At 40.9% G+C, this 27394-nt stretch overlaps 2 protein-coding genes across 5 annotated transcripts; one reads left to right on the top strand and one right to left on the bottom strand.

Moving 5' to 3' along the window:
* The first annotated feature begins 13530 nt into the window (after positions 1-13530).
* LOC117507240 lies at positions 13531-16857 on the top strand. 2 transcript variants are annotated; one of them, XM_034167066.1, is made up of 4 exons: positions 13531-14238; positions 14759-14888; positions 15967-16068; positions 16355-16857. In XM_034167066.1, the coding sequence occupies exons 1-4, from the start codon at positions 13637-13639 to the stop codon at positions 16379-16381; spliced, it is 861 nt and encodes a 286-aa protein (XP_034022957.1). In that variant the 5' UTR covers positions 13531-13636; the 3' UTR covers positions 16382-16857. The 2 variants fall into 2 exon arrangements, with proteins under 2 accessions (XP_034022957.1, XP_034022956.1); XM_034167065.1 differs by having other exon boundaries at positions 15967-16857.
* A 179-nt stretch (positions 16858-17036) lies between these two features.
* Positions 17037-20063, bottom strand: LOC117507242. 3 transcript variants are annotated; one of them, XM_034167068.1, is made up of 4 exons: positions 19867-20063; positions 18615-18809; positions 18085-18161; positions 17037-18008 (listed from the first exon to the last, which is right to left on the bottom strand). In XM_034167068.1, exons 1-4 carry the CDS (start codon positions 19966-19968, stop codon positions 17192-17194), a joined length of 1191 nt encoding a protein of 396 aa, XP_034022959.1. In that variant the 5' UTR covers positions 19969-20063; the 3' UTR covers positions 17037-17191. The 3 variants fall into 3 exon arrangements, with proteins under 3 accessions (XP_034022959.1, XP_034022960.1, XP_034022958.1); XM_034167069.1 differs by lacking the exon at positions 18615-18809 and having other exon boundaries at positions 17039-18008; XM_034167067.1 differs by having other exon boundaries at positions 17042-18008; positions 18615-20063.
* Between the last annotated feature and the right edge of the window lie 7331 nt (positions 20064-27394).

The raw sequence follows: 27394 nt of genomic DNA, 5'->3' as shown, positions 1-27394 counted from the left end.
CATAACTAAGGGATGGTTCAGGGTCACCTGATCCAGCCCTAACTATAAGCTTTAGCAAAAAGGAAAGTTTTAAGCCTAATCTTAAAAGTAGAGAGGGTGTCTGTCTCCCTGATCTGAATTGGGAGCTGGTTCCACAGGAGAGGAGCCTGAAAGCTGAAGGCTCTGCCTCCCATTCTACTCTTACAAACCCTAGGAACTACAAGTAAGCCTGCAGTCTGAGAGCGAAGCGCTCTATTGGGGTGATATGGTACTACGAGGTCCCTAAGATAAGATGGGACCTGATTATTCAAAACCTTATAAGTAAGAAGAAGAATTTTAAATTCTATTCTAGAATTAACAGGGAGCCAATGAAGAGAGGCCAATATGGGTGAGATATGCTCTCTCCTTCTAGTCCCCGTCAGTACTCTAGCTGCAGCATTTTGAATTAACTGAAGGCTTTTTAGGGAACTTTTAGGACAACCTGATAATAATGAATTACAATAGTCCAGCCTAGAGGAAATAAATGCATGAATTAGTTTTTCAGCATCACTCTGAGACAAGACCGTTCTGATTTTAGAGATATTGCGTAAATGCAAAAAAGCAGTCCTACATATTTGTTTAATATGCGCTTTGAATGACATATCCTAATCAAAAATGACTCCAAGATTTCTCACAGTATTACTAGAGGTCAGGGTAATGCCATCCAGAGTAAGGATCTGGTTAGACACCATGTTTCTAAGATTTGTGGGGCCAAGTACAATAACTTCAGTTTTATCTGAGTTTAAAAGCAGGAAATTAGAGGTCATCCATGTCCTTATGTCTGTAAGACAATCCTGCAGTTTAGCTAATTGGTGTGTGTCCTCTGGCTTCATGGATAGATAAAGCTGGGTATCATCTGCGTAACAATGAAAATTTAAGCAATACCGTCTAATAATACTGCCTAAGGGAAGCATGTATAAAGTGAATAAAATTGGTCCTAGCACAGAACCTTGTGGAACTCCATAATTAACTTTAGTCTGTGAAGAAGATTACCCATTTACATGAACAAATTGTAATCTATTAGACAAATATGATTCAAACCACCGCAGCGCAGTGCCTTTAATACCTATGGCATGCTCTAATCTCTGTAATAAAATTTTATGGTCAACAGTATCAAAGCAGCACTGAGGTCTAACAGAACAAGCACAGAGATGAGTCCACTGTCCGAGGCCATAAGAAGATCATTTGTAACCTTCACTAATGCTGTTTCTGTACTATAATGAATTCTAAAACCTGACTGAAACTCTTCAAATAGACCATTCCTCTGCAGATGATCAGTTAGCTGTTTTACAACTACCCTTTCAAGAATTTTTGAGAGAAAAGGAAGGTTGGAGATTGGCCTATAATTAGCTAAGATAGCTGGGTCAAGTGATGGCTTTTTAAGTAATGGTTTAATTACTGCCACCTTAAAAGCCTGTGGTACATAGCCAACTAACAAAGATAGATTGATCATATTTAAGATCGAAGCATTAAATAATGGTAGGGCTTCCTTGAGCAGCCTGGTAGGAATGGGGTCTAATAAACATGTTGATGGTTTGGATGAAGTAACTAATGAAAATAACTCAGACAGAACAATCGGAGAGAAAGAGTCTAACCAAATACCGGCATCACTGAAAGCAGCCAAAGATAACGATACGTCTTTGGGATGGTTATGAGTAATTTTTTCTCTAATAGTTAAAATTGTGTTAGCAAAGAAAGTCATGAAGTCATTACTAGTTAAAGTTAATGGAATACTCAGCTCAATAGAGCTCTGACTCTTTGTCAGCCTGGCTACAGTGCTGAAAAGAAACCTGGGGTTGTTCTTATTTTCTTCAATTAGTGATGAGTAGAAAGATGTCCTAGCTTTATGGAGGGCTTTTTTATAGAGCAACAGACTCTTTTTCCAGGCTAAGTGAAGATCTTCTAAATTAGTGAGACGCCATTTCCTCTCCAACTTACGGGTTATCTGCTTTAAGCTACGAGTTTGTGAGTTATACCACGGAGTCAGACACTTCTGATTTAAAGCTCTCTTTTTCAGAGGAGCTACAGCATCCAAAGTTGTCTTCAATGAGGATGTAAAACTATTGACGAGATACTCTATCTCCCTTACAGAGTTTAGGTAGCTACTCTGCACTGTGTTGGTATATGGCATTAGAGAACATAAAGAAGGAATCATATCCTTAAACCTAGTTACAGCGCTTTCTGAAAGACTTCTAGTGTAATGAAACTTATTCCCCACTGCTGGGTAGTCCATCACAGTAAATGTAAATGTTATTAAGAAATGATCAGACAGAAGGGAGTTTTCAGGGAATACTGTTAAGTCTTCTATTTCCATACCATAAGTCAGAACAAGATCTAAGATATGATTAAAGTGGTGGGTGGACTCATTTACTTTTTGAGCAAAGCCAATAGAGTCTAATAATAGATTAAATGCAGTGTTGAGGCTGTCATTCTCAGCATCTGTGTGGATGTTAAAATCGCCCACTATAATTATCTGAGCTAAACACTAAGTCAGACAAAAGGTCTGAAAATTCACAGAGAAACTCACAGTAACGACCAGGTGGACGATAGATAATAACAAATAAAACTGGTTTTTGGGACTTCCAATTTGGATGGACAAGACTAAGAGACAAGCTTTCAAATGAATTAAAGCTCTGTCTGGGTTTTTGATTAATTAATAAGCTGGGATGGAAGATTGCTGCTAATCCTCCGCCCCGGCCCGTGCTACGAGCATTCTGACAGTTAGTGTGACTGGGGGTGTTGACTCATTTAAACTAACATATTCATCCTGCTGTAACCAGGTTTCTGTTAGGCAGAATAAATCAATATGTTGATCAATTATTATATCATTTACCAACAGGGACTTAGAAGAGAGAGACCTAATGTTTAATAGACCACATTTAACTGTTTTAGTCTGTGGTGCAGTTGAAGGTGCTATATTATTTTTTCTTTTTGAATTTTTATGCTTAAATAGATTTTTGCTGGTTATTGATAGTCCTAGTCCTAAACAGAAGCCCCATGTACACCGCCAACCCGTTCACATTTCTAACCATTTTTCCCCACTCGGCGACACACCCGCCGAGGAACAAACTCTGGTTATTGGCGACTCTGTTTTGAGAAATGTGAAGTTAGCGACACCAGCAACCATAGTCAGTTGTCTTCCGGGGGCCAGAGCAGGCGACATTGAAGGAAATTTGAAACTGCTGGCTAAGGCTAAGCGTAAATTTGGTAAGATTGTAATTCACGTCGGCAGTAATGACACCCGGTTACGCCAATCGGAGGTCACTAAAATTAACATTGAATCGGTGTGTAACTTTGCAAAAACAATGTCGGACTCTGTAGTTTTCTCTGGGCCCCTCCCCAGTCGGACCGGGAGTGACATGTTTAGCCGCATGTTCTCCTTGAATTGCTGGCTGTCTGAGTGGTGTCCAAAAAATGAGGTGGGCTTCATAGATAATTGGCAAAGCTTCTGGGGAAAACCTGGTCTTGTTAGGAGAGACGGCATCCATCCCACTTTGGATGGAGCAGCTCTCATTTCTAGAAATCTGGCCAATTTTCTTAAATCCTCCAAACCGTGACTATCCAGGGTTGGGACCAGGAAGCAGAGTTGTAGTCTTACACACCTCTCTGCAGCTTCTCTCCCCCTGCCATCCCCTCATTACCCCATCCCCGTAGAGACGGTGCCTGCTCCCAGACCACCAATAACCAGCAAAAATCTATTTAAGCATAAAAATTCAAAAAGAAAAACTAATATAGCACCTTCAACTGCACTACAGACTAAAACAGTTAAATGTGGTCTATTAAATATTAGAGCTCTCTCTTCTAAGTCCCTGTTAGTAAATGATATAATAATTGATCAACATATTGATTTATTCTGCCTTACAGAAACCTGGTTACAGCAGGATGAATATGTTAGTTTAAATGAGTCAACACCCCCGAGTCAGACTAACTGCCAGAACGCTCGTAGCACGGGCCGAGGCGGAGGATTAGCAGCAATCTTCCACTCCAGCTTATTAATTAATCAAAAACCCAGACAGAGCTTTAATTCATTTGAAAGCTTGACTCTTAGTCTTGTCCATCTAAATTGGAAGTCCCAAAAACCAGTTTTATTTATTGTTATCTATCGTCCTCCTGGTCGTTACTGTGAGTTTCTCTGTGAATTTTCGGGCCTTTTGTCTGACTTAGTGCTTAGCTCAGATAAGATAATTATAGTGGGCGAGTTTAACATCCACACAGATGCTGAGAATGATAGCCTCAACACTGCATTTAATCTATTGTTAGACTCGATTGGCTTTGCTCAAAATGTAAATGAGTCCACCCACCACTTTAATCATACCTTAGATCTTGTTCTGACTTATGGTATGGAAATTGAAGACTTAACAGTATTCCCTGAAAACCCCCTTCTGTCTGATCATTTCTTAATAACATTTACATTTACTCTGATGGACTACCCAGCAGTGGGGAGTAAGTTTCATTACAGTAGAAGTCTTTCAGAAAGCACTGTAACTAGGTTTAAGGATATGATTCCTTCTTTATGTTCTCCAATGCCATATACCAACACAGGGCAGAGTAGCTACCTAAACTCTGTGAGTGAGATAGATTATCTCGTCAATAGTTTTATATCCTCATTGAGGACAACTTTGGATGCTGTAGCGCCTCTGAAAAAGAGAGCCTTAAATCAGAAGCGACTGACTCCGTGGTATAACTCACAAACTCGCAGCTTAAAGCAGATAACCCCTAAGTTGGAGAGGAAATGGCGTCTCACTAATTTAGAAGATCTTCACTTAGCCTGGAAAAAGAGTCTGTTGCTCTATAAAAAAAAGCCCTCCGTAAAGCTAGGACATCTTACTACTCATCACTAATTGAAGAAAATAAGAACAACCCCAGGTTTCTTTTCAGCACTGTAGCCAGGCTGACAAAGAGTCAGAGTTCTATTGAGCCGAGTATTCCTTTAACTTTAACTAGTAACGACTTCATGACTTTCTTTGCTAATAAAATTTTAACTATTAGAGAAAAAATTACTCATAACCATCCCAAAGACATATCGTTCTCTTTGGCTGCTTTCTGTGATGCCGGTATTTGGTTAGACTCTTTCTCTCCGATTGTTCTGTCTGAGTTATTTTCATTAGTTACTTCCTCCAAACCATCAACATGTCTATTAGACCCGATTCCTACCAGGCTGCTCAAGGAAGCCCTATCATTAATTAATGCTTCGATCTTAAATATGATCAATCTATCTTTATTAGTTGGCTATATACCACAGGCTTTTAAGGTGGCAGTAATTAAACCATTACTTAAAAAGCCATCACTTGACCCAGTTATCTTAGCTAATTATAGGCCAATCTCCAACCTTCCTTTTCTCTCAAAAATTCTTGAAAGGGTAGTTGTAAAACAGCTAACTGATCATCTGCAGAGGAATGATCTATTTGAAGAGTTTCAGTCAGGGTTTAGAATTCATCATAGTACAGAAACAGCATTAGTGAAGGTTACAAATGATCTTCTTATGGCCTCAGACAGTGGACTCATCTCTGTGCTTGTTCTGTTAGACCTCAGTGCTGCTTTTGATACTGTTGACCATAAAATTTTATTACAGAGATTAGAGCATGCCATAGGTATTAAAGGCACTGCGCTGCGGTGGTTTGAATCATATTTATCTAATAGATTACAATTTGTTCATGTAAATGGGGAATCTTCGTCACAGACTAAGGTTAATTATGGAGTTCCACAAGGTTCTGTGCTAGGACCAATTTTATTCACTTTATACATGCTTCCCTTAGGCAGTATTATTAGACAACATTGCTTAAATTTTCATTGTTACGCAGATGATACCCAGCTTTATCTATCCATGAAGCCAGAGGACACACACCAATTAGCTAAACTGCAGGATTGTCTTACAGACATAAAGACATGGATGACCTCTAATTTCCTGCTTTTAAACTCAGATAAAACTGAAGTTATTGTACTTGGCCCCACAAATCTTAGAAACATGGTGTCTAACCAGATCCTTACTCTGGATGGCATTACCCTGACCTCTAGTAATACTGTGAGAAATCTTGGAGTCATTTTTGATCAGGATATGTCATTCAATGCGCATATTAAACAAATATGTAGGACTGCTTTTTTGCATTTGTGCAATATCTCTAAAATTAGAAAGGTCTTGTCTCAGAGTGATGCTGAAAAACTAATTCATGCATTTATTTCCTCTAGGCAGGACTATTGTAATTCATTATTATGAGGTTGTCCTAAAAGTTCCCTGAAAAGCCTTCAGTTAATTCAAAATGCTGCAGCTAGAGTATTGACAGGGACTAGAAGGAGAGAGCATATTTCACCCATATTGGCTTCTCTTCATTGGCTTCCTGTTAATTCTAGAATAGAATTTAAAATTCTTCTTCTTACTTATAAGGTTTTGAATAATCAGGTCCCATCTTATCTTAGGGACCTCTTAGTACCATATCACACCAATAGAGCGCTTCGCTCTCAGACTGCAGGCTTACTTGTAGTTCCTAGGGTTTGTAAGAGTAAAATGGAAGGCAGAGCCTTCAGCTTTCAGGCTCCTCTCCTCTGGAACCAGCTCCCAATTCAGATCTACTTTTAAGATTAGGTTTAAAACTTTCCTTTTTGCTAAAGCTTATAGTTAGGGCTGGATCAGGTGACCCTGAACCATCCCTTAGTTATGCTGCTATAGACTTAGACTGCTGGGGGGTTCCCATGATGCACTGAGTGTTTCTTTGTCTTTTTGCTCTGTATGCACCACTCTGCATTTAATCATTAGTGATTGATCTCTGCTCCCCTCCACAGCATGTCTTTTTCCTGGTTCTCTCCCTCAGCCCCATCCAGTCACAGCAGAAGACTGCCCCTCCCTGAGCCTGGTTCTGCTGGAGGTTTCTTCCTGTTAAAAGGGAGTTTTTCCTTCCCACTGTCGCCAAGTGCTTGCTCACAGGGGGTCGTTTTGACCATTGGGGTTTTTGTTGTGATTTGGCGCTATATAAATAAAATTGATTTGATTTGATATATATATATATATATATATATATATATATATATATATATATATATATATATATATATATTTGTTGTGTATGTTATCTATGTTGCTGTGTGGCCTTCTTGGCCAAGTCACTCTTGGAAAAATAGATTTTTAATCTCAACAGGGCTGGATCCAGAGTGAAAATCTGACAGATGCATTTTTGCCCAATGATAAAATAAAAATCGTACGTGTCTTGTTATTCAATAATCTTCATTCTTTTATTCGGCTTTTCTTATCGTGCACCCACTCTGTGGAAAGGCTTCCTGCGACCGTGAGACAGTCGGAGTCCATGGACATTTTTAACTCAAGACTTAAAGCCTATTTTTATTCTCTTCCTTATGAATAGTTTTTATTTTTTATCTGTTTTATTCTTTTACTTCTGTTTTTAATTATGTATTTGAATTTTTTAATTTTTATTTATTTATTTTAATTTTTTATGTTGAACTGTTCTATGTGAGACGCCTTGAGACAGATTTTGTTGTGATTTGGTGCTTTATAAGCCGATTAAACTGAAATTGAACAACATTTTATTGAGTCTTAAAGTAAATAAATTGGTCACTGGATTCTTAAACTTTGGACATAATAAACTCTACATGGTGGGTCCTTGATCTCTGGACATAAATAGGAATAAACAAATCTGTAGTTTTTGTCAAAAGCTTTTCCTTTCAGGAATTATTGGCATGAATGTCTTTCCATATATCTGAGCTGAGCTCTTACAGCTGACTGTACTGCATGTCAGGAATTTGTCAAGAAATACAGCACATCTCATTTTGGGAGGAAAAAAATTTTAGTCGATTGTAGTTTCTTGTCTGTATTACAACGTTTGTAAGCGGTGTCATCTTATTTAAAGCGGCAATTCATTTTGAAGTTATTAATTCCGAGCGGACTCTGTCTCGGCAGAGAGCCGCGCAGCGTTTGGAGCAACGGAACAGAGGACGATTCGCATTTCTTCACTGCAACAAGACGAGTCCCAGTTAGTGACTTTAATACACACAAAAGTGACTCACGGTATTTTAATGGCTTTGAGAGGGGTTAAGAAGCGGACTTGCAGTTTTGTGAAGAGCAGCAAATCAAAGAACCAACGAGCTAGTGGATTGAAGCATTGCTTCAATGGTTCATGCTTCAAAGTGGAGCTGCGCCGCAGAAACGGTTGATTACAGAGCCACTGCAGACCAAACCCTGAATATCCGACTTTATTTGTACATCCGTATGACTCTGAAACTTGGAAAAATCCGTATAATTTACAGGCAATCCATATAGGTTGACATGTATGGTTGGAAAACCACCGAAAATGTAATTTCAGTCATCATAGAATGCCTTTCAAACACACTACTGAAAACTATTTACAAACCACTCACCATCTATCCATCCACCCACTTTCTTCCACTTATCCTAGGTCGGGTCACGGGGGCAGCAGCTCAAGCAAAGCCGCCCAGACCTCCCGATCCACACACACCTCCCCCAGGTCCTCCGGGAGAACCCCGAGGCGTTCCCAAGCCAGCTGAGAGACATAGTCCCTCCACCTCAGCTGGCTCCTTTCGACGTGGAGGAGCAGTGGCTCGACTCCGAGCTCCTCCCGAGTGAGAGAGCTCCTCACCCTATCTCTAAGGGAGCGCCCAGCCACCCTGCGGAGGAAACTTATCTCGGCCGCTTGTACTCGCGATCTTGTTCTTTCGGTCATGAGCCAAATCTCATGATCATAGGTGAGGGTCGGTCGGTTAGATCGATCGGTAAATCAAGAGCTTTGCCCCCCTGCTCAGCTCTCTCTTCACCACGGCGGTCTGATACAGTGACCGCATCACTGCAGACGCTGCATCGAGCCGTCTATCCATCTCACGCTCCATCCGTCCCTCACTCGTGAACAAGACCCCAAGATACTTAAACTCCTCCACCTGAGGCAAGGACACCCCACCGACCTGAAGAGGGCAAGGCACCTTTTAATGGTCGAGAACCATGGCCTTGGATTTGGAGGTGCTGATCTTCATCTCGGATGCTTCACACTCGGCTGCAAACCGCTCCAGTGCACGCTGAAGCTCCTGGTTTGACGAAGCCAACAGGACCACATCATCCGCAAACAGCAGAGATGAGATTCCCAAACCAGACCCCCTCTACACCCTGGCTGCGCCGAGAAATTCTGTCCATAAGGATAATGAACAGAACCGGTGACAAAGGGCAGCCCTGGCAGAGGCCAATGTGCACTGGAAACAGGTTTGGCTTACTACCGGCAATGCGAACCAAGCTTCTGCTGCAGTCGTACAGGGACTGGATAGCCCTTAGCAAAGGACCCCGTACTCCCGGAGCACCCCCCACAGGGTGCCTCGAGGGACACGGTCAAATGCCTTCTCCAGATCCATAAAGCACATGTGGACTGGTTGGGCGAACTCCCATGAACCCTCGAGCACCCGATGGAGTGTGTAGAGCTGGTCCAGTGTGCTGCAACCAGGACGAAAACCACACTGCTCCTCCTGAATCCGAGGTTCAACTATCGGTCGAATTCTCCTCTCCAGCACCCTGGAATAGACCTTACCGGGGAGGCTGAGGAGTGTGATCCCCCTGTAGTTGGAACACACCCTCTGGTCCTCCTTCTTAAACAGAGGGACCATCACCCCGGTCTGCCAATCCAGGGGTACTGTCCCCGACCACCACGCGATGTTGCAGAGACGTGTCAACCAGGACAGTCCCACAACATCCAGAGAATTAAGGTACTCAGGACGGATTTCGTCCACCCCAGGAGCCTTGCCACCAAGGAGCTTTCTGACCACCTCAGCGACTTTGGCCTGGGTGATGGACAAGTCTGCCTCTGAGTCCCCAGTCTCTGCTTCCTCTTCGGAAGACGTGACAATGGGATTGAGGAGATCCTCGAAGTATTCCTTCCACCGCCCAACAACATCCCCAGTCAGGGTCAACAGCTCCCCACCCAGTCCTCTCTGCACCCGACCCCCATGGCCCCCTCTGTAGGTGGTGAACCCAAAGGAGGACCACTCACTGTTTCTTGCTGAAATAAGCGCCCAATTTTCCTTGCACAACTTTTTTTCCTGGATGCCATGGTCATCGACTTGACTGGACTGACTCTATGTTTGTTTGATTCGGTTTGAATTTTCCTGCGTACAGCTGCGTGGTGCATTGTGGGATCAAATCAAAAGCTGTGTTCACCGCGAGGACACGTTCGGCACTACTTGGGATTATTCGAGATTTTTTTTACCCCGATGACAAACGATGCGTACAAAAATCTGACCGATGCAACTGCATCACAAAATGGACAATATACAAAATCCTGAAACATCTTTACACATAAAAAATAAGAGAACAGAAGGGGGGGTATTGTAAATTAATTATATATAAGAAAAGAAAAGAATAAAATAATTTTACGATAAAAGAAGGTAATCTTGAGGCATTATTGGGATCAATCAAAGACAGATAAATAAAACATACCTGGCTGAAGAGCCGAATGGTCTTGTTCACTTCGTCCTCACACAGCAGCTGATGTAGAACAATCATTTAGTTTGTGATAAAAGCATGAAATTTGGTACACATATAGCCAAAGGCATACTGAAAAGATTAGGATATGGAGGCATTATGAATTTTCAACATGGCGCCCATGGCAGCCATTTTACAAAATGGCCACCAGCAACGCCTGTTTTCTTATGAGTGACGGACATAATATGATATTTTAGACATATTTACCATATATTGTACTTGGTAAATGTATATAGGATCATTGAAAAGTTGTCATTTCATATTCAAGATGGCCGCCATTTCCCAAGATGGCAGCCGTCACTTGTATGACGGTCTGATATGTATGATCTCGGTGTCAAATCAGTCATCGTTTATGATGCAGAATTCCAATTCTGAACTTAAAATTGGCCAGAAGCATCCTTCTACCTCACAACTGAACATGACCACTGTTTCTCTCAAAATGGCAGCCATATGGCCCACAATAAAATGTATAATTGCATGCAAATAGAGCTATTATACATTTTACTGGAATTAAAATGTTGAACAATAAAGTAAAAATCCCCATATCTGCAAGAACTGAACCATTCAATGAATGGAAATGTAATAGAGTGGATGTCAAAGCACAGCCAGGGCACACTGGCGACACCACTGCTGTGAAACTCAGCATGGGGTTCAGTGCCAGCTAAATACACTCCTCTAGTCTTAATAATGCCATATTTTCTGTAATGTGCTGGTTGTGGTGATAGTTTAGTGGTAGTGTAGTTTAGTTTCCTAAATGCTAATAATAAATATGCTGCAGGTGTTCGGTACTTCAACCAGGAGAACAGTATCAAAACCAAAACAGAAATTGGTTTCTCTCAAACAGGATATGGCGCTCTTTTCAAGACTATTTATTGCTTGCCAGACCAGGGATGGAAACTTAGATGAATTCTTTCGACACGACAACCGTGTCGAACCACGACAACCGTGTCCACCAGCGCTGTCTGATGGGGGAGGTCTCCACCTGGGACAGAAGAGTGATGTGCTTCCATGCCTGGAAAAAGTTCACTCAGAAAGTCCAAAGGTTACCTGTACCATTGTAGATGGGGCAGCCATCATCCAGATGCTGAAACCAAGTTCAGTAAAAACCTTCAGTGACTATGCCCATGTGATCTTCATTCCATATCTGACCAGAAAACTTGAAAGTGTGTCCAGGCTTGATCTGGTGTGGGACTGCTACTTGTCTGATTCTCTGAAAGCTGCTACAAGAGCAAAGCATGGAACTGGGATTCAGAGACGTGTGGTAGGTGATGCAGCCATTCCCAGGAACTGGCCAAACTTTCTCAGAGTTGACAGCAATAAGACAGAATTGTTTGCCTTTCTCTCAAAAGCTCTTCTCACATCGTTACTGCAGGAGGGCAAACAGCTTGTTATCACTAGTGACATAGAAGTCCTTAGCAAGCCACCACTCCCAGATAGGTCTTCGATTGCTCCTTGTTCGCAAGAGGAAGCCGATAGTCGCATGTTATTACATGTAGCCCATGCAGCCAGAAATGGCCATCATAAGCTCATGATTAAAACAGTAGATACTGATATTGTGGTGCTAGCTGTGGCAGTGGCTCAGACTCTACAACCAGAAGACGAGCTTTGGTTGGCTTTCGGAACTGGAAAGAGTTTCCGATACTTAGCAGCCCATGAAATTGCAGCAGGGCTAGGACCTGAGAAAGTACATGCGCTACCACTGTTCCTTGCAGTGACGGGTTGCGACACTGTGTCAAGCTTTGTTGGCCATGGGATAAAGACTGCGTGGGCTGTATGGACTGTGTTTCCTGAGCTTATGCATGCCCTGTTGAAACTGTCTTCAGCCCCAACTGAGATACCACAAGAGGTAATGGCCACAATTGAGAGGTTTGTTATCCTACTCTATGACCAAACCAACACATGCACAGAAATAGATACTGCAAGAAGGAAGTTATTCGCCAAGACGCACAATGCAGAATCAATCCCTCCGACCAGGGCTGCCCTGGAAGAGCATGTCAAGAGAGCAGTATACCAAGGAGGTCACGTGTGGGGTCAAGTGCTGGTGTCAACACCAGAACTACCTTCACCGTGCAAATGGGGTTGGTCAAAGACATCTGAGGGAGACTATGAACCCTTCTGGACATGCCTACCAGATGCAGGCCAGTCCAGTTATGAACTTGTCTCTTGCAAATGTAAGAAGGGTTGTGTTGGGCATTGCAAGTGCAAAAAAGCTCAGTTACAATGCACTGCCTCTGCTTCTGTGAAGGCGATTGTGAATAGTCTTCCTTGTGATAGACCCTAGATTTGGCCTCACTTAATATATGTCTTGTGAGATAGAACAAAGCTTCTCAGAAATTCTACATTTGCTAATTCAAATTATGCATCACGAAAAATGTATAATTCGACACAGAGTTTATCCATATCTAACCAGTCTGGAAACAATGGTGACCATTTTGAATTTTTAATGAAAATGTCTAATCCAAAAAACACATTAGCAAGCACTTATGGTAATTAATTAATCGAATTCTGTGTACAATGTCACATTATATCCATCACTCATAAGAAAACTGTTGTTTCTGGCAGCCATTTTGAAAAATAGCTGCCATGGGCACCATGTTGAAAATTCATGATGCCTCCATTTCCAAATCTTTTCGATATGCCTTTGGCTATATGTGTACCAAATTTCATGCTTTTATCACAAACTGAACGATTTTTATACATATTGGAGTTAAGCTGCTGGACTAATGCACCTATTTCTTTTGGAGACTTTTGTCACTCAGGAATGACTGAAAGGTGCGGTTTGTTTGTTTGCTGGAATTGCAGAGCAACACGGAGCCAGCAGGACCTCGCCTTTTAGTGGCTGCAAATAAAGTTAATTTTGGAGTATCTAAACCACTGTAGGGGTGAATAGCGCCACCCTGTGTGTAGGAATGTGTTCACTCGCTCTGCATCAATCCATTATCTGCAATCAATGGGCTGTGTGCACATCGGAACGTGACGTAACTTCCGCTGAGATGTCAGGATGGTTGTAAACATCCGGTGCCGGTAGCCTTAGCAAGAAAGCCGGCACTTTGGTGTTCGTTAGCCGCGTACTTGTACTTCTGCTTCTACCTACATTTACATGTCATGTTTTCCGTTTACATGTTCTAGGCAAACATGACATGTAAACGGACAAAGTTATCGTTTCAGCAACGCACAGATAGTCGGGCTAATCACCACCGCTGTGTGCCATTCTGCACAGCATCAAGTAGGTGCAATTCTCTACTGAGTTTCCACAATTTTCCAAAGGACTTGGAACTGCAGAAACAGTGGGTTGTTAAGATCAGGAGAGACCATTTTATAATCACAAGTACTTCCCGAGTGTGTTCGCGACACTTTGTCACTGCTGATTTGATCGAGCCTCCCACTTCTGCTGGACGACGACGACTACGACCTGGAGCTGTTCCTCTGCTTTTCCATTGGAATAACTATACTATCCCAATGCCACGACCTGGAGTATGGGAAAGAACAGAGCGTCCACTCAACACCGACCCAACAGAGATGCAGACTGAACCTGATGATGATGACCCATGGCCCCATGGACATGACTACTGCGCCACTTCAGAGCCTGCTGCGCTTGATCTCTCCCTCAATGAGAGTGATGAGCTACGCAAGGAGATATCAAGGCTCCGGAAAGAAATCGAGGAGATAACCATTAGCAGCAAGTTCGGTTTGGAGCGGTTTTCTATCTCTGATGAGGATATACGATTCTATACCAGGTAAATAAAATATCCACCGTGACTTATACGCTAGGGCTTAAAACAATATTTGTGTGTGTGTGTGTGTGTGTGTGTGTGTGTGTGTGTGTGTGTGTGTGTGTGTGTGTGTGTGTGTGTGTGTGTGTGTGTGTGTGTGTGTGTGTGTGTGTGTGTGTGTGTGTGTGTGTGTGTGTGTGTGTGTGTGTGTGTGGTCCAGGTACTGACCATAGCCCATTTCTTAAATGTCCCTAAGATAAGATAGTACTTTTTTTAGCCCATAGGAAATTCAAGAGTTGTATAATTTGTTACGGTTGTTTTGTCATTATCAGAGATGCCAATATTGAGGTCTAACCATAGCTTTCCTATGCTATTGTATTCTGTATGTGTCATAGGCCTATAGCCTAACCTTGAATATGGCAGCAAACACATTTACAGCAATACAAATGCCCATTCTGCAATAAAAATAATAATAATAATTTTTTCCACAGATACATCCTCATGTGTCCTTGGACATAACCAATACATTAAATATATTCAACAGGTTTGCAAGTCATGCCCATCTCATGGGCTTTTGGAAGCAAATTGAGCCAGCCACAGCCAACATTGTACGGGTTACAAGAGCACGGAGTGCAGCAAAGACTGATCTGGTCCCTCACTGTGGCAGTGTAACGGTAAATGTTTTCCTGTTGCCCTTATCCTAATCGATCAGCACCTCTCCCACATGCACACAGTACACTGCTTGTCAATAGTAAGTCTCCTCAACATACTTACAGTACACACACAGCACACACCCCCCCCCCCCCCCCCCACACACACACACACACACACACCCACACACATGTACAGCACAGTGACTTATTACACAGCCCTCTAACCTAGACACAGCCCCCAAGAGGATTTTCTTTAAATGAAGACCTGAAAGTTTAGCTTTAATTTCCCAGAAGGTACATCTGAGATGCAAGCCTGGATTTGATCTGTTCTGGTGAAAGAAAATCCTACTCTGCTCTACTCCACTATGAAGCTAAAGTAGTGATACAAAATGCAAAGCTTGCACTGTGCACAATTTCTCCAATCACAGCCACGTAAGCCCATAACTTCTCCTGGGTTGTCTGGGTGGCTTTCCTCACTCTTCTCCTTTTTGCACAGTAACTCACTTTTTGAGAACTGTCTACTCCACACAGATTTACCATAGAGTGCCATATTGTTTGTATTTCCACATAATTGATGTAAATAAAGTCCAAATCATATTCAGTGGCAGCTTTACCATCAGAGAGCCTCGTCCACAACCACCACAAAAGACTCCAAGCTGTCATTGATGTTAAAGGGGGCAATACACACTATTAAGAACAGGGGTATGTAAACTTTTGATCAGGTTCATTTGGGTAGTTTCTGTTGTCATTATGATTTGAAAAGAGTAAACAGTTTATTTGCCAATAAATGGCTTCACCCAACCACTAACCATGAGCGAAAAAAATTTCTTGTGTTATCATTCATATTCTCTGAAAAATGGCCAAAAAACTAAACTTCTGCCACGGTATATAAACTTTTGGCCCCAACTGTATATACACCTCTTCTGCCCCCACCATTAACGCACAAATAATTTCACCGCATGTCTTACACCAGCAATTATATGAATGTGACAAAAAGTTCCTTGAATTCCTTACAAAGCATGTCATCGTTTTCAACAAAGCTTTGATAGTTATATTGTATTTTTTGCAGCAGGCTAATAAAATACATATATAATTCCAGGTTCTTCAACCAATTGATGAGTTCTTCCTGTTCATGAACTACCTGTCACTGGGACTGATGCAAAAGGATTTAGCCCACAGATTTAGAATTCATCGATCAACTGTAAGTCGCATTATTAACACCTGGGCCAACTTCCTTTATAATGTATTGGGAGCTGTGGATATTTGGCTAGATGAGGACACTGTGAAAGCTCACCTCCCAGATGTGTTTCAGGACTACACTGACACTCAAATAATTTTAGATTGCACAGAACTGCGATGCCAAACCCCAAATTCCCTTCTCCTCCAGAGTGAAGTGTTTTCCACTTATAAATCACACTGTACATTCAAAGGGTTGATTGGGATAGCCCCTCATGGTGCAGTGACCTTTGTGTCTTCTCTTTATCAAGGTGCTATCAGTGATAAAGAGATCTTAAAGCAGTCTGGCATCGTGGCCCTTCTTAAGCCATCTATGGCCATCATGGTGGACAAGGGTTTCCTTGTGGAAGACTGTGTTCCATGCAAAGTCCACATACCTTCATTTCTGTCAAAGAGAGCTCAACTGTCTGGGCCAGAGATCAGAAAGACGCAGTCCATTGCAAGACTGAGAGTCCATGTTGAGCGTGCAATTCGCAGGGTCAAAGAACATAAAATATTCAGCACAGTGATCCCCCTTTCAATCACAGGCAGCATAAACCAACTTTTTGCTGTTGCCTGCGTTTTGGTTAATTATCAAAATGGTCCCTTGGTGAAAGCCTGGGCAAGCAATTGCTGATCTCAATTCAGAACTGGACAGATGATAATGTATCTTGTATGTATAGTTCATATCTTTGTAGTCACTTGTAACGTTTTCTCTAACATTAAAATAATCTTTTTAGGGCGTGCACCAAACTGTAAGTATAGGCTGTGATAAGGTGAATGATTTATTGTATGTAACCTTTTCACTTTTATGTTAAAACTGACCTAACACAATACATATGTACATACTGTATATTGTTTTACCTTTACTGTTAAAATGTGAAAATTAAACGAATACAAATCAATACAATAGACTGAATACATTTTTTTTTTTTTTTTTTAATTGTTCATGTCTTCATTGCGTTTTTAATTACTTGTGCAGGGACAGGTACTTTGGCATGTAAGTGTAAAAGAAAAACATGTCACACTTCTTTTTCAGGTCTTCTAATACATCGGTATCTCTGTAAATGCGCTGCACAAATATGTCATCACATGCACAGATCACAAAATCACACCACTGCATTCCAGTTAACAGTAATTGCCCCTTTAATTTGCCCCTTTAATTTGTGAAAGCCTTGTGTCACCTTCAGAAATTTGCAGTCAATATGACTTTGGACATTGGGACATTTAATTTCCACAAGCCCAAATGATGGGCGTTCCAAAGGGTCATATACAAGCCCATCTGGCGATGCACCCAGCCATGGGGCCTCTGGGTGGACCACCAGCCCACACTTTAAGTTCAAGTTTTTCAGAATGGCATAATCCTTCAAAGCCCCCGTTTCCATTTCCAATCCCCTCTTCATTTGTGCAGTTTGTCGTGTTCCTCGTATGATTCTTTCTGCCAGGCTTTCTGCAGTTCCTGGACCTCTAACGTAGCGCACCTCCCTGAAATGTGAGGCAGTCACTCTCTCTCTCCTAAGTGAATGCCACTCAGGTGAAGCACTTTGGCATCTTGTTGCCTCCTCAATGAGGTGTGACTGTGACAAAGTCACAGACAGCGAGTTCAGATGTAGCTGTTCTTGGTGTGTTGGCACAAATGAACAATCAGTTGGGCTTAGATGGTAGCCCTCTAGTGGCACACTCGGGAATGGGGGTGCATCCCCATGTATGACAACACTGTCGGATGGAGGTGGTGGTTGTTGATAGGACAGTATGCTGCCAGCTTGCACCTTCCCAAAGATGGAGTCCACAAGTGGCTTGTCAGCTGAGATGTTCATTGTGCAAATGAGTGGGAGAGATTCTGCTTCCATTCCAGCATAAGCAGGTCCAGGATTGAGGGTAGCTGGGTGTGGAAGCACACCACTGTAGGCCTTGTAAAGTGTTGATCTGAAATGACAGTACACAGTCATTAACATTTATTTTAACACACTGTAGTCTGTCTATTAAATGTGGTGCTACATACCTTATTCCACTGGCTGTAGTAGCACCTGGTTTGGGCTTTAGGACAACCATTGCATCCACAGGTCCAGGCTTCACCCCCTATTTATTTAAAAGATGGTGTTGGTCAAAGTGATTATAAAAAGTGATACAAGTGTTAGATGCTGAGTAATTAATAAAATTGTATTTATTTATTCATTCATTTATTCTTAGAGGGATGTGCAATATTTTAACAGGGCAATGAAGCAATAAGGCAACAATGCAACATAACCTGATAATGATGAATGACAAAGGCATTGAATGACTTATCCAAACTTTGATAGAGGGCTGTGCAATATCAGGGCAATGGTGCAATAATTGTGGTGTAAACATGTATTTTATTTATAGGATGCACTTCTGTGAAGAGTGTGTTTGTTGCTGTGGATTTTTTGTGTATGTGGGACTTGGCAAGACTGCATGCTAATGTAACTGTTGTCTTTGATGGTGTCTACTGATGTGTGTGCTATGTGTCACACCTCTGACAAATAAAGATAAATTAAAATTCAAGTGAGAAACCATTGTTCTGGGTTTGTGCCATTTCTGCTCTGTCTCTGTGCACGACAGGACAGGAGGGACGACGGACATGCCACATTCAGAATAATGGGCTGTCTGGAAAAGCAATGCAACTAAGTGGTTGCAGATCCCACAACCAGCCACACAGGAGCAGTTGCTGTTGATCAGCACAACTGGATTTGAATCACGCAATGTCATCTGAAAAACACAGAGGCAAAATTGATCATCTTGAAAAGACTGTCTCCAGCAATGGCAATCAGAGCAAAACCTGCCCTGTCCTGTTGTTAGTGGTGTAGGACACTCATCTGTTGTCTCATGTAACATTTGTACTGTTCTTCATTACTCTTCACATTACTAGTTCACTGAGCAAGCTCATGTTAGATATCCAGGTCTATGACTGAAACATATTTTTCAATCTGAACTTAATTTTCAGTCCAGTTGAAATACTTACACACAGAGGTGAAATAAGCCTTCATTTTATTTTATTTTTTTTGTGCCACCAAAACAGAACAGCGCAGATTTTGCTTCATGAAGAGTGTCATCATAATGTGTTAAGTATAAGAGTTGGAGCCATGAAAAGATACGACATTCATTGATACAGTAGGAAATATGTTTACAAGTTAAGATGACAGGAAGTTAGAACATGCAGTTTGAAGAATAGCTGAGGTGGACTATTTTCTGCTTTTAACAATAGGTAATAGCTGAGGTGGACTATTTTCTGCTTTTGAGGCATAGAGGTAAATGTTAATAGCTCGAAATGTAAAAAATCCCTCCCATTTGTTTATTATTTCTCTATTGCTTTGCCAAATGGACCAAATGGCCTCACCTGCTTATTGATTCCATCTCAGCTACTCACCTGCATCTGGCTACCAACATCTTTGCCTATGATTAACAAAGTTGTTAATGTGAAGTAAGAGCAAGGGTAAAAAAGGTAGAACTTGTGTTGAACGAACTTTTGAACATGTTCAACAGAACTTGGAACGTTGACACTGAACAGAACTTGTGCCATTTTAACCAGTCCTACTCTCAGCTGATGTGGCGCATCTGTTTTCCTCATAGACCTGTAGCAGTGGGCCCTCACTGTTACCTCGTTGGGCTTGTTTTTGCCTGATACTTCAATCAAATATACAAAAATGGGCATTTCTACAAACATGGTTAACCTGAAACAGGATGGTTATTTGGTTCGTCACCAAAAAACAACAGTCAAGTGCTAGCTCCCACCTCAGGCTAACTTCAATTAGCGTCAGCGACTTACCTTCAAAATTGCAGAGGTAGGACGAAACGTAAAACTTGAAACCTTTTTCAAGTTTATTCTGCGGCGTTGTACTTGATGCTCTGACGATACGACGCACATCATTAACAGTGAACTTCGGTAATTCCAAGAGACACCGGGTGAACTTCACGGGCTCAACCATAAAACCGACACTTCCGAAACCGGAAACAGAGTACCATCCTAGCAACAAACGAGGAAGTGATGCATGCACCGAGCGCGTTTGCCGTGACTTGATGTGCAGGGTAACCAATCAGGTGTTAGAAACCCGCCCACTGACTTTGATGGCCGAGTTTGACAGATAAAATTAATTCATGATGCACCGCAAAACAAGGACCATGAAACAATTAATTAAATAGTGAAATAATTCTATATGTTTTTGACCATGCAATAATTAAATACTGAAATAATTATGTATGTATTTAACTCAAAATTAAATTAATTAATGACACATTTAAGTAATTATTCTCCAATCTAAATTAATTAATGATGCATTTAATTAATTAATTACACATTTAAGTCATTATTCTCCAATCTAAATTAATTAATGACACATTTAAGTCATTCTCAATTTCAATTAATAATGATACATTTAAGTATTTATTGATGTATTTATTTAATTAATGACACATTTAATTAATTCATGACACATTTATTATTTAATGACGTATTTGTTTATTTAATTTTGCCACTCTTATTCCTCCATACCTTTGTTTGTTATGGTTGCCATGGCGCCACGACACCTGACGTAAAATCGCTCCGGCGTCATTTTTCACACAACTAGATAGCAGTTGGATGTGCTTGGAACAACACTAATAAGTGGACATCTTCACCTCTTTACAGCAAAGTACGACTTTCTACAGTTGGACTTTTACAATCTTCAGACCAGCTGACTTGTTTACGGGTATGTAATGACTAGTCACTGGCAACATCCAGTCATACCTTTAAAAATAAATAAAAATGATAAAATCAGGAGCGTTTTTAACGGTTTTAATTATCAGTTGCAGTTTGTGTTTCACTTGAACAGGGATGTTTGTCTGATCACAAGTTATCTGGAGTAAAAGTAAATCAAGAAAGTTTCTGATACTTGAATCACTTTGTAAACATTTGTTTACAGTTAAACTAGACAAATCTTTCCTGAGTAAATGTTTCAAAAGAAATTATTTTAATATAGCCATTATTTATTTATTTATTGTAGGTTTTTTTTTTGTTTTGTTTTGTTTTGTTGCCATGGGTGACACCTGAGGTCAAATCGCTCCAACCTCATTTTTCACTCACCAGTGGTTAATAGTTAGTTCACACAACTAGCAGGTTAAGTTGGTTCCACTCCTCCAGCCAATGCAAGGAGTCGGTATCGGGTTATTTGGTCACGTGACTTTTGGTCAGGATTCTGACATTTTGCTGATTGGCTGAGACACGCCGCTCTCTGATTGGCTGCAGCCTTTGTTTACAACGTAGCATTGGTACCACCATGCCACAGTCTCTGGTGGAGTAGAACCAACTTACATTTTCAGCGGTTACGCCACAGCTAATCACAGAGCGTGGCGTGATAGCCAATAGCGGCCGACGTATCAGATGGACCAATCACAGCCATGTTTTTAAAAACACGCTACCAGTCTCTTTGTATAAGAGACTGTCGTACCAGTACTACTAGCAGGTTGATGCATGGAACAACAATAACAACTGGACATCTTCACCTGTCTACAGCAAAGTAAAACATTTTAAAATATTCGCACCATCCAACTTGTTTTCTGTTTATTTGCTTTTACAGTTCCAGAAAAAAACATATTTGTGATTGGCGAATTCCGATAAAACCTTTCAAAATAACTAATAAATAATAATAAATGAAGTACAGCAGACGCCTTCAATAAATATTTCCGATTATTGTGAACATTCAAAATCTCTTTCTCTGAGTTTTGGGTAACTTGATGCTGTCTGTGGGTCTGTTGTTCAAGTAAATAAAGACAGACAGACAGGGGACAGTTATTCAGATACTGTAACTGTTTGCTGGTTAAAATGTGTTGAATTGAGCAGTATTTTAGACATTAGATTTTTAAAATAACAGAATGGAAAGGATTTGTCAAATATCTGTTTTAGATTTAAAGTCACATAGAGACATTTAAAAATATTCTGTCATGGTAAAATAATTTGGAGAAATTAAAATGATATTCCACCAAGTAACTGCAGATTTACTCAAGTTTGACTTCATCCATCAGTGGAGCATAAAGGCCACATTCTATTTGTGATGTGACACACACAGATGATAATTTTAATTTTCTCCATCTCCAACTTTCACTTTGTCAGTTTCCAATTTCAATTTCTTTTTTTTTTCTTCTTCATTTATATAGCGGCAAATCACAACAAAGTTGCCTCAAGGCGCTTCACACAACCCCAAGAGCAAGCACACAGGTGACAGTGGTAAGGAAAGGAAATAATGAATAAAAAGTTTCAGCTTGTTTGTTTGTTTATTTCTGAATTTGTTTTTCCACAGATGGAAGATGTTGAACTTTTTCAGAACACTCTGCGAGCCATCCTCCAGATGAACAAGGGGCGACTGTCACTGACCTGCCTTAAGTCAGAGTACAAGCTGCTGACTGGAGAACACATCGCCTTCAGACGGATGGGACACAGATCGCTGATGTCACTGCTCCTCAGCATGCCCTCCATCATCCACATGGAGCAGAATCGATTTGGAGAGGTTCGTGGTTTATTTGGATCAAATGGTCGACTTGATCAGTGTCTGTCAGCCACATTTCAGAAAGAAAGAACTTTTTAAACAGGCAAATTTTTGCCAAACACACACACACACATACACAAAATAACTTTTAGAATTCACAACTGAATTCGTATCAGCCCCAACGATCAATTTACACTGGTCTACAGACAAAATGCTTGTGAAATAAAGATTGGCCACAGAGAATGACAATGTTTGAAATTGTTGATTGACTGTAGTTTTAAGAAATGCTACTACTGTGCTACTAAGGATTAATATATAACCCTTTTGCTGATTTTTAAAGTGTTACAAAAATAGAACAGGTGAAATATTATACAAACAGTCAGAGAAACATTAAAAAAAGATCTATGTTTATGATTTTTCATGAAAACTCTACTGTTAATATAATATAATTATGTAGATGCAAAATGTAAAACCTTGTATATCTTGGAAACAGTAGCCAATTAGCCATTGTTACTGTCATATTTTAATTCAACATGCCAAATCCATAATAAATAGCACATTTTATTTCTGAAGCAGACAACTTCTAAATATTTGTATACCAGTGTTTACTATTAAATGTGAAGATTTTTCTTGCCTTTTGTTTTATCAACATTAATTGTGAGACTCAGAAATCTAAAACAGAAACTCCAATATAAATAATATCTGTTCTTAATTTTAGTAGCATATTACATTCCTTTTATTTGAGGAATAAAATCATTTCTGACACTTCTCTTGTCAAACGTAAGCAACTTCAGGTTGATTGCATCAAATCTGATCCAAAAACTACATGGTCTTGAAGTGAAACTTATATCAAACCCTGTAAATTCACTTTTAAAGTTTCTTCTTGAAAGAACTGAACCAAACCTCTGAATGCTGAAGTCTTTATTAGATGATGGAAGTTGGGATGATTCGCCGTAAATGGAAGAAATCAGACTTCAGTCACATTAAGCAAGTGATCTTGTGAGATCCTAAAGGAAAACCAAAGAAAGGACAAAACAGACTGACTGAAGAACCTTCATCTGTCCAATGGTGGACATATTTCTATATTATATACTTACTGCCTGTTGAATAGTTTTCACATCAGAATTAAATTTCCAGTTTGTTTACTAACCATCAGATGCTAAAGGTTCCAACCTCACACAGAGGAAAGTGATGAAATTGGGACTGTAGCTTCTGTTTCACAACATATCTATAAGACAAGGTGCATAAAATAAACAGCTGGCACCATAAAATTATGAAGAATAACTGAAATACTTTGACAAATGAACTTGATATGCTGAACACAGCAGATGGTGTCTCACATCAAGATTACAGCCAACATGTGAAAAAAATGTTTGTGATTTTTAACTTACCCTGATAAAACAATATGTGCCATTATGACACCATCCAATAACCATATAATTACACCAAATACTGATATTTTACTGCTGGTCGCGGATTATACACATCAATGTTTGTTTTTGACTCTTTTGCAGATGATGTGCTATTCTTCCACCGAGACAGCCAACATGAGAAGCCCTCAGCAGGTCTCCAAGGAGATGAACCAACAACACCAGGTCCACAGCGATGTGACGGTCAGACCAGCTGCACCACGAGTATTCAATGGTAAATTTTGATTTTGGAATATAATCTTTTAAAGGGTAACTGTGGGATTTTTCAACCTGAGCATTACTTTTTATACATTTTTAGATTCAACATTTCACTTGGGACAAAAACAATTTTAACTGTTCCATTGTGGAGTTGGAACAATCTAACGGTACGGGGCAGCTCAAAGTTAACCCCTTAATGTCAGAACAGAATCAGCAAAAGTCTAATCAGACACATCTGGTCGGCACAGCAGCTCCCATTGAAAATAACGGAGAGACAGCCTGTGATTCTCGCATGTTTACATAAAATAAATGCAATAACAACGTCTATAAACCCAGAGAATATATTCATGAGAGTTTTAGGCACAATATAAAAATAGTTTTATGTTGCGATGTTAATTGTGTTGTCCGTGTGCAGCGGTTAAAGTGAAGCGTGATCAGAGCGTCTCAATGCGGTTCTTAATGTTACTGAGATCTCGCAGCGCGGTGACCTCTCCGAGATTTTGTGGGATTTGAAACCTGAAAAGCCTCAATGTCATGTGGCCTTAAACACTTAATCAACATGCATTTCCATTGTGGATCTGCTGTGACGACCCGTGGACAAAGGGAGAAATGTGAAGAACTTGTAAAATGATTATGCGTTAATTCACCCTCCTTTTGCTTTGCTGTCGCTGCTGCGCATGAAGAAATTACAAGTTGATTGTCGCTGAGGGGCTCGTTCTTCTGAATGATTCTGGAAACTTCTTGAAAAGTTGTGTATAATCTCACAAACAAACAGATTAACGTATCTGAAAACAAACTCCTTTCCAGCTGTTTCTGCTGCTTGTTGTTTATTGTACATTTTTCTTTCCATTTGAACCATAAGTGATGTTTCTGGATTAGAACTGAACAGACAATCAAGATGTTTCTGAGTCAGTCACTCTGAGGATCGAACCCCTTTTCAGGAAAAACAAAACATTCTTCATATCCATGTTCTTAATGTTATACAGTATGAATGTTGCATGTGCAACATTGTCTTAGAATAAATACAAAATTACATTAAAGTCATGACAAAGGTTTTCAGACAGTTTGGAAAAGTCTGTAAATCTTTTGTTTTGGTGCTTTGCTTAAAACAACCCTGAGCCATATTTACCTGATACAACTTTAAACCTGAGGAAATATTTGTGTGCAACTGTGAGTCCAGGAGAGACGTGGACATTTATTTTGTGTGATTATGTTGTCACTTTTAATTGAATTATTATTGTGTTTGATGGCGCAGATGTCTGCAGATCTCTACAGTCAGTAGCAGTGAGACAGACACACGTCTCTGTCTCGGCAGGTCTGGACTTTAGCTGAAGACTGTTTCTCTCTCTTTCTCTCTGCAGACAAACCTCAGACTCCTCGCAGGCTGTCCAACCCCAGTAGACAGAATGTCAGTGTCATCATGACGAGGGACATCAGGATGGTCCCGTCAGAACGCAGGTCCTCACGCCCGCCTTCAGCACAGTGAGTGAATGATGTGATTTAGAGTTGGGCTTACACACTTGCATTGGTTCCTTGTGTCTTTTTTTGATGACTCAGTAAGAGGACTTATTGTGGGCATGAAGACAGTTTGACCGTATTGATTGTGACTTCACCCAAATCATTGACCTCTTGCTCCTACGTCAGCAAGAGGCGATTCCAGAGTCTAACTCACGTTTGCTACAAATTCATTCATTCATTTTTGCCAGTTATCTGGGTCATGTGTCAGCAGACTAAGCAGCTCAACCCAAACGTCCCTGTTCTGACCTTTAACCCCCTTTAGGAGAATCCCTCTGTGTTCCCAAGCCACTTGGGAGATAAAATCCCTCCAGTGTGTCCTGGGTCTTCCCTGTGGCCTTGTCCCACATGCCTGGAAGACTTCATGGGGGAGATGACCAGGGGGCATCCTTAATAGATGTTTTCAGTCTGAAAGATCAATGGCTCCAAGTCCAAGTCTCTCTCACTGTTAAAACGTCTCACCCTGTCCCTGAGTGTAAGACTGGAATACCGTACAAAGGGATCTCATTTCCCTTTTATTCATGATCTTGTTCTTTCGGTCTCTACCCAAAGCTCATGACCATTTGGAGGTGCTGATTGTCATCCTAGTCACTTCACGTTGGGCCTCAGACATGGCCAGTGCACATCAGAGGTCTCAGTCTGACACCAACAGAAACACATCATCTGCCAAAAGCAGAGATGTGATTCTGAGGTCATCAAACTGGACACCCTCCAATCACTGACCGAGCTTTGAAATCCTGTCCATAAGAAAAAACAAAAATCACAAACAGGATTGTTGACAGGGGACAGCCCTGGGACAGCCCAAACAGCCACAAGAAACAGGTCCAATGAAGTGGCAAGAATTTGGACACAACCCCTACTTTGGTTGCATGGAGACCCAATTGTGATTTGAAAATAAATTCCTTTACCTTGACCTTTTTTAAATTAATTATTTCAGGGCAGTTTCAGGGTCAGCTTTCATTGCCATGCCAAGTTTGGTAGAAATCAGCAAAAGGACCTGGGATGAGTCAGCCAACAATGACGGGAAGACATGAGCTTGGCCCCAATGACGGAGGTCAGGAAAATGTAAACTTGATGGTCAATTCCAAAAACCACCTCCAAATGTGTCCCAAGTTTCATGTAAATCAGACTGAGAAACTTAAAATTTTTTACTTTTGACAACAATGACCTTCACCTTCACTGATTTTTTTGACCTGGACAATTCCAGAATCCACCTCCAAATGTGTGCTGTGTTTGGTGCACAAAATGTTGACCTGTCACTTCACTGACCTTGACCTTTGCCAAAACAAACCCTTTAGGGGCAACTCCCGGAGCTGACTGTCCACATATCAAGTTTGGACAAACATTCAGATGATGGTCTGATGTTTGAGGGTAAATCAGCGTCTGTGGGGAACAAGAAGAGGGAACAGTGAGGGAGTGAAATAGTTGAAATGTTGAATTAAAGCTGAGATGAACCTCATGTCACACACAGTGAAGTGATGGTAAAGTATCACAGAGAGAACCATCTGATGAATTCTTTCCAATCCTCCTCCTCCAGCCCTCCTTCCCCCCTGCAGCTCTCAGCCCAGAACTGAAGCTGAAGCTGAAGGAGCTGCTGAAGACGTTCCCTCTTGGACTGTGGGCCAAGGCGCTGCCGAAGATTTTCCAGGACAAATACAAAGTAAGTGACATTCTGAAACACTCCACCTGCTTT

The sequence above is a fragment of the Thalassophryne amazonica genome, chromosome 3 (assembly GCF_902500255.1).
Source record: "Thalassophryne amazonica chromosome 3, fThaAma1.1, whole genome shotgun sequence".
Taxonomy (NCBI): Eukaryota; Metazoa; Chordata; class Actinopteri; order Batrachoidiformes; family Batrachoididae; genus Thalassophryne; species Thalassophryne amazonica.
The sequence above is the reverse complement of the archived record's forward strand: the minus strand, read 5'-3'. Positions and strand labels throughout refer to the sequence as shown.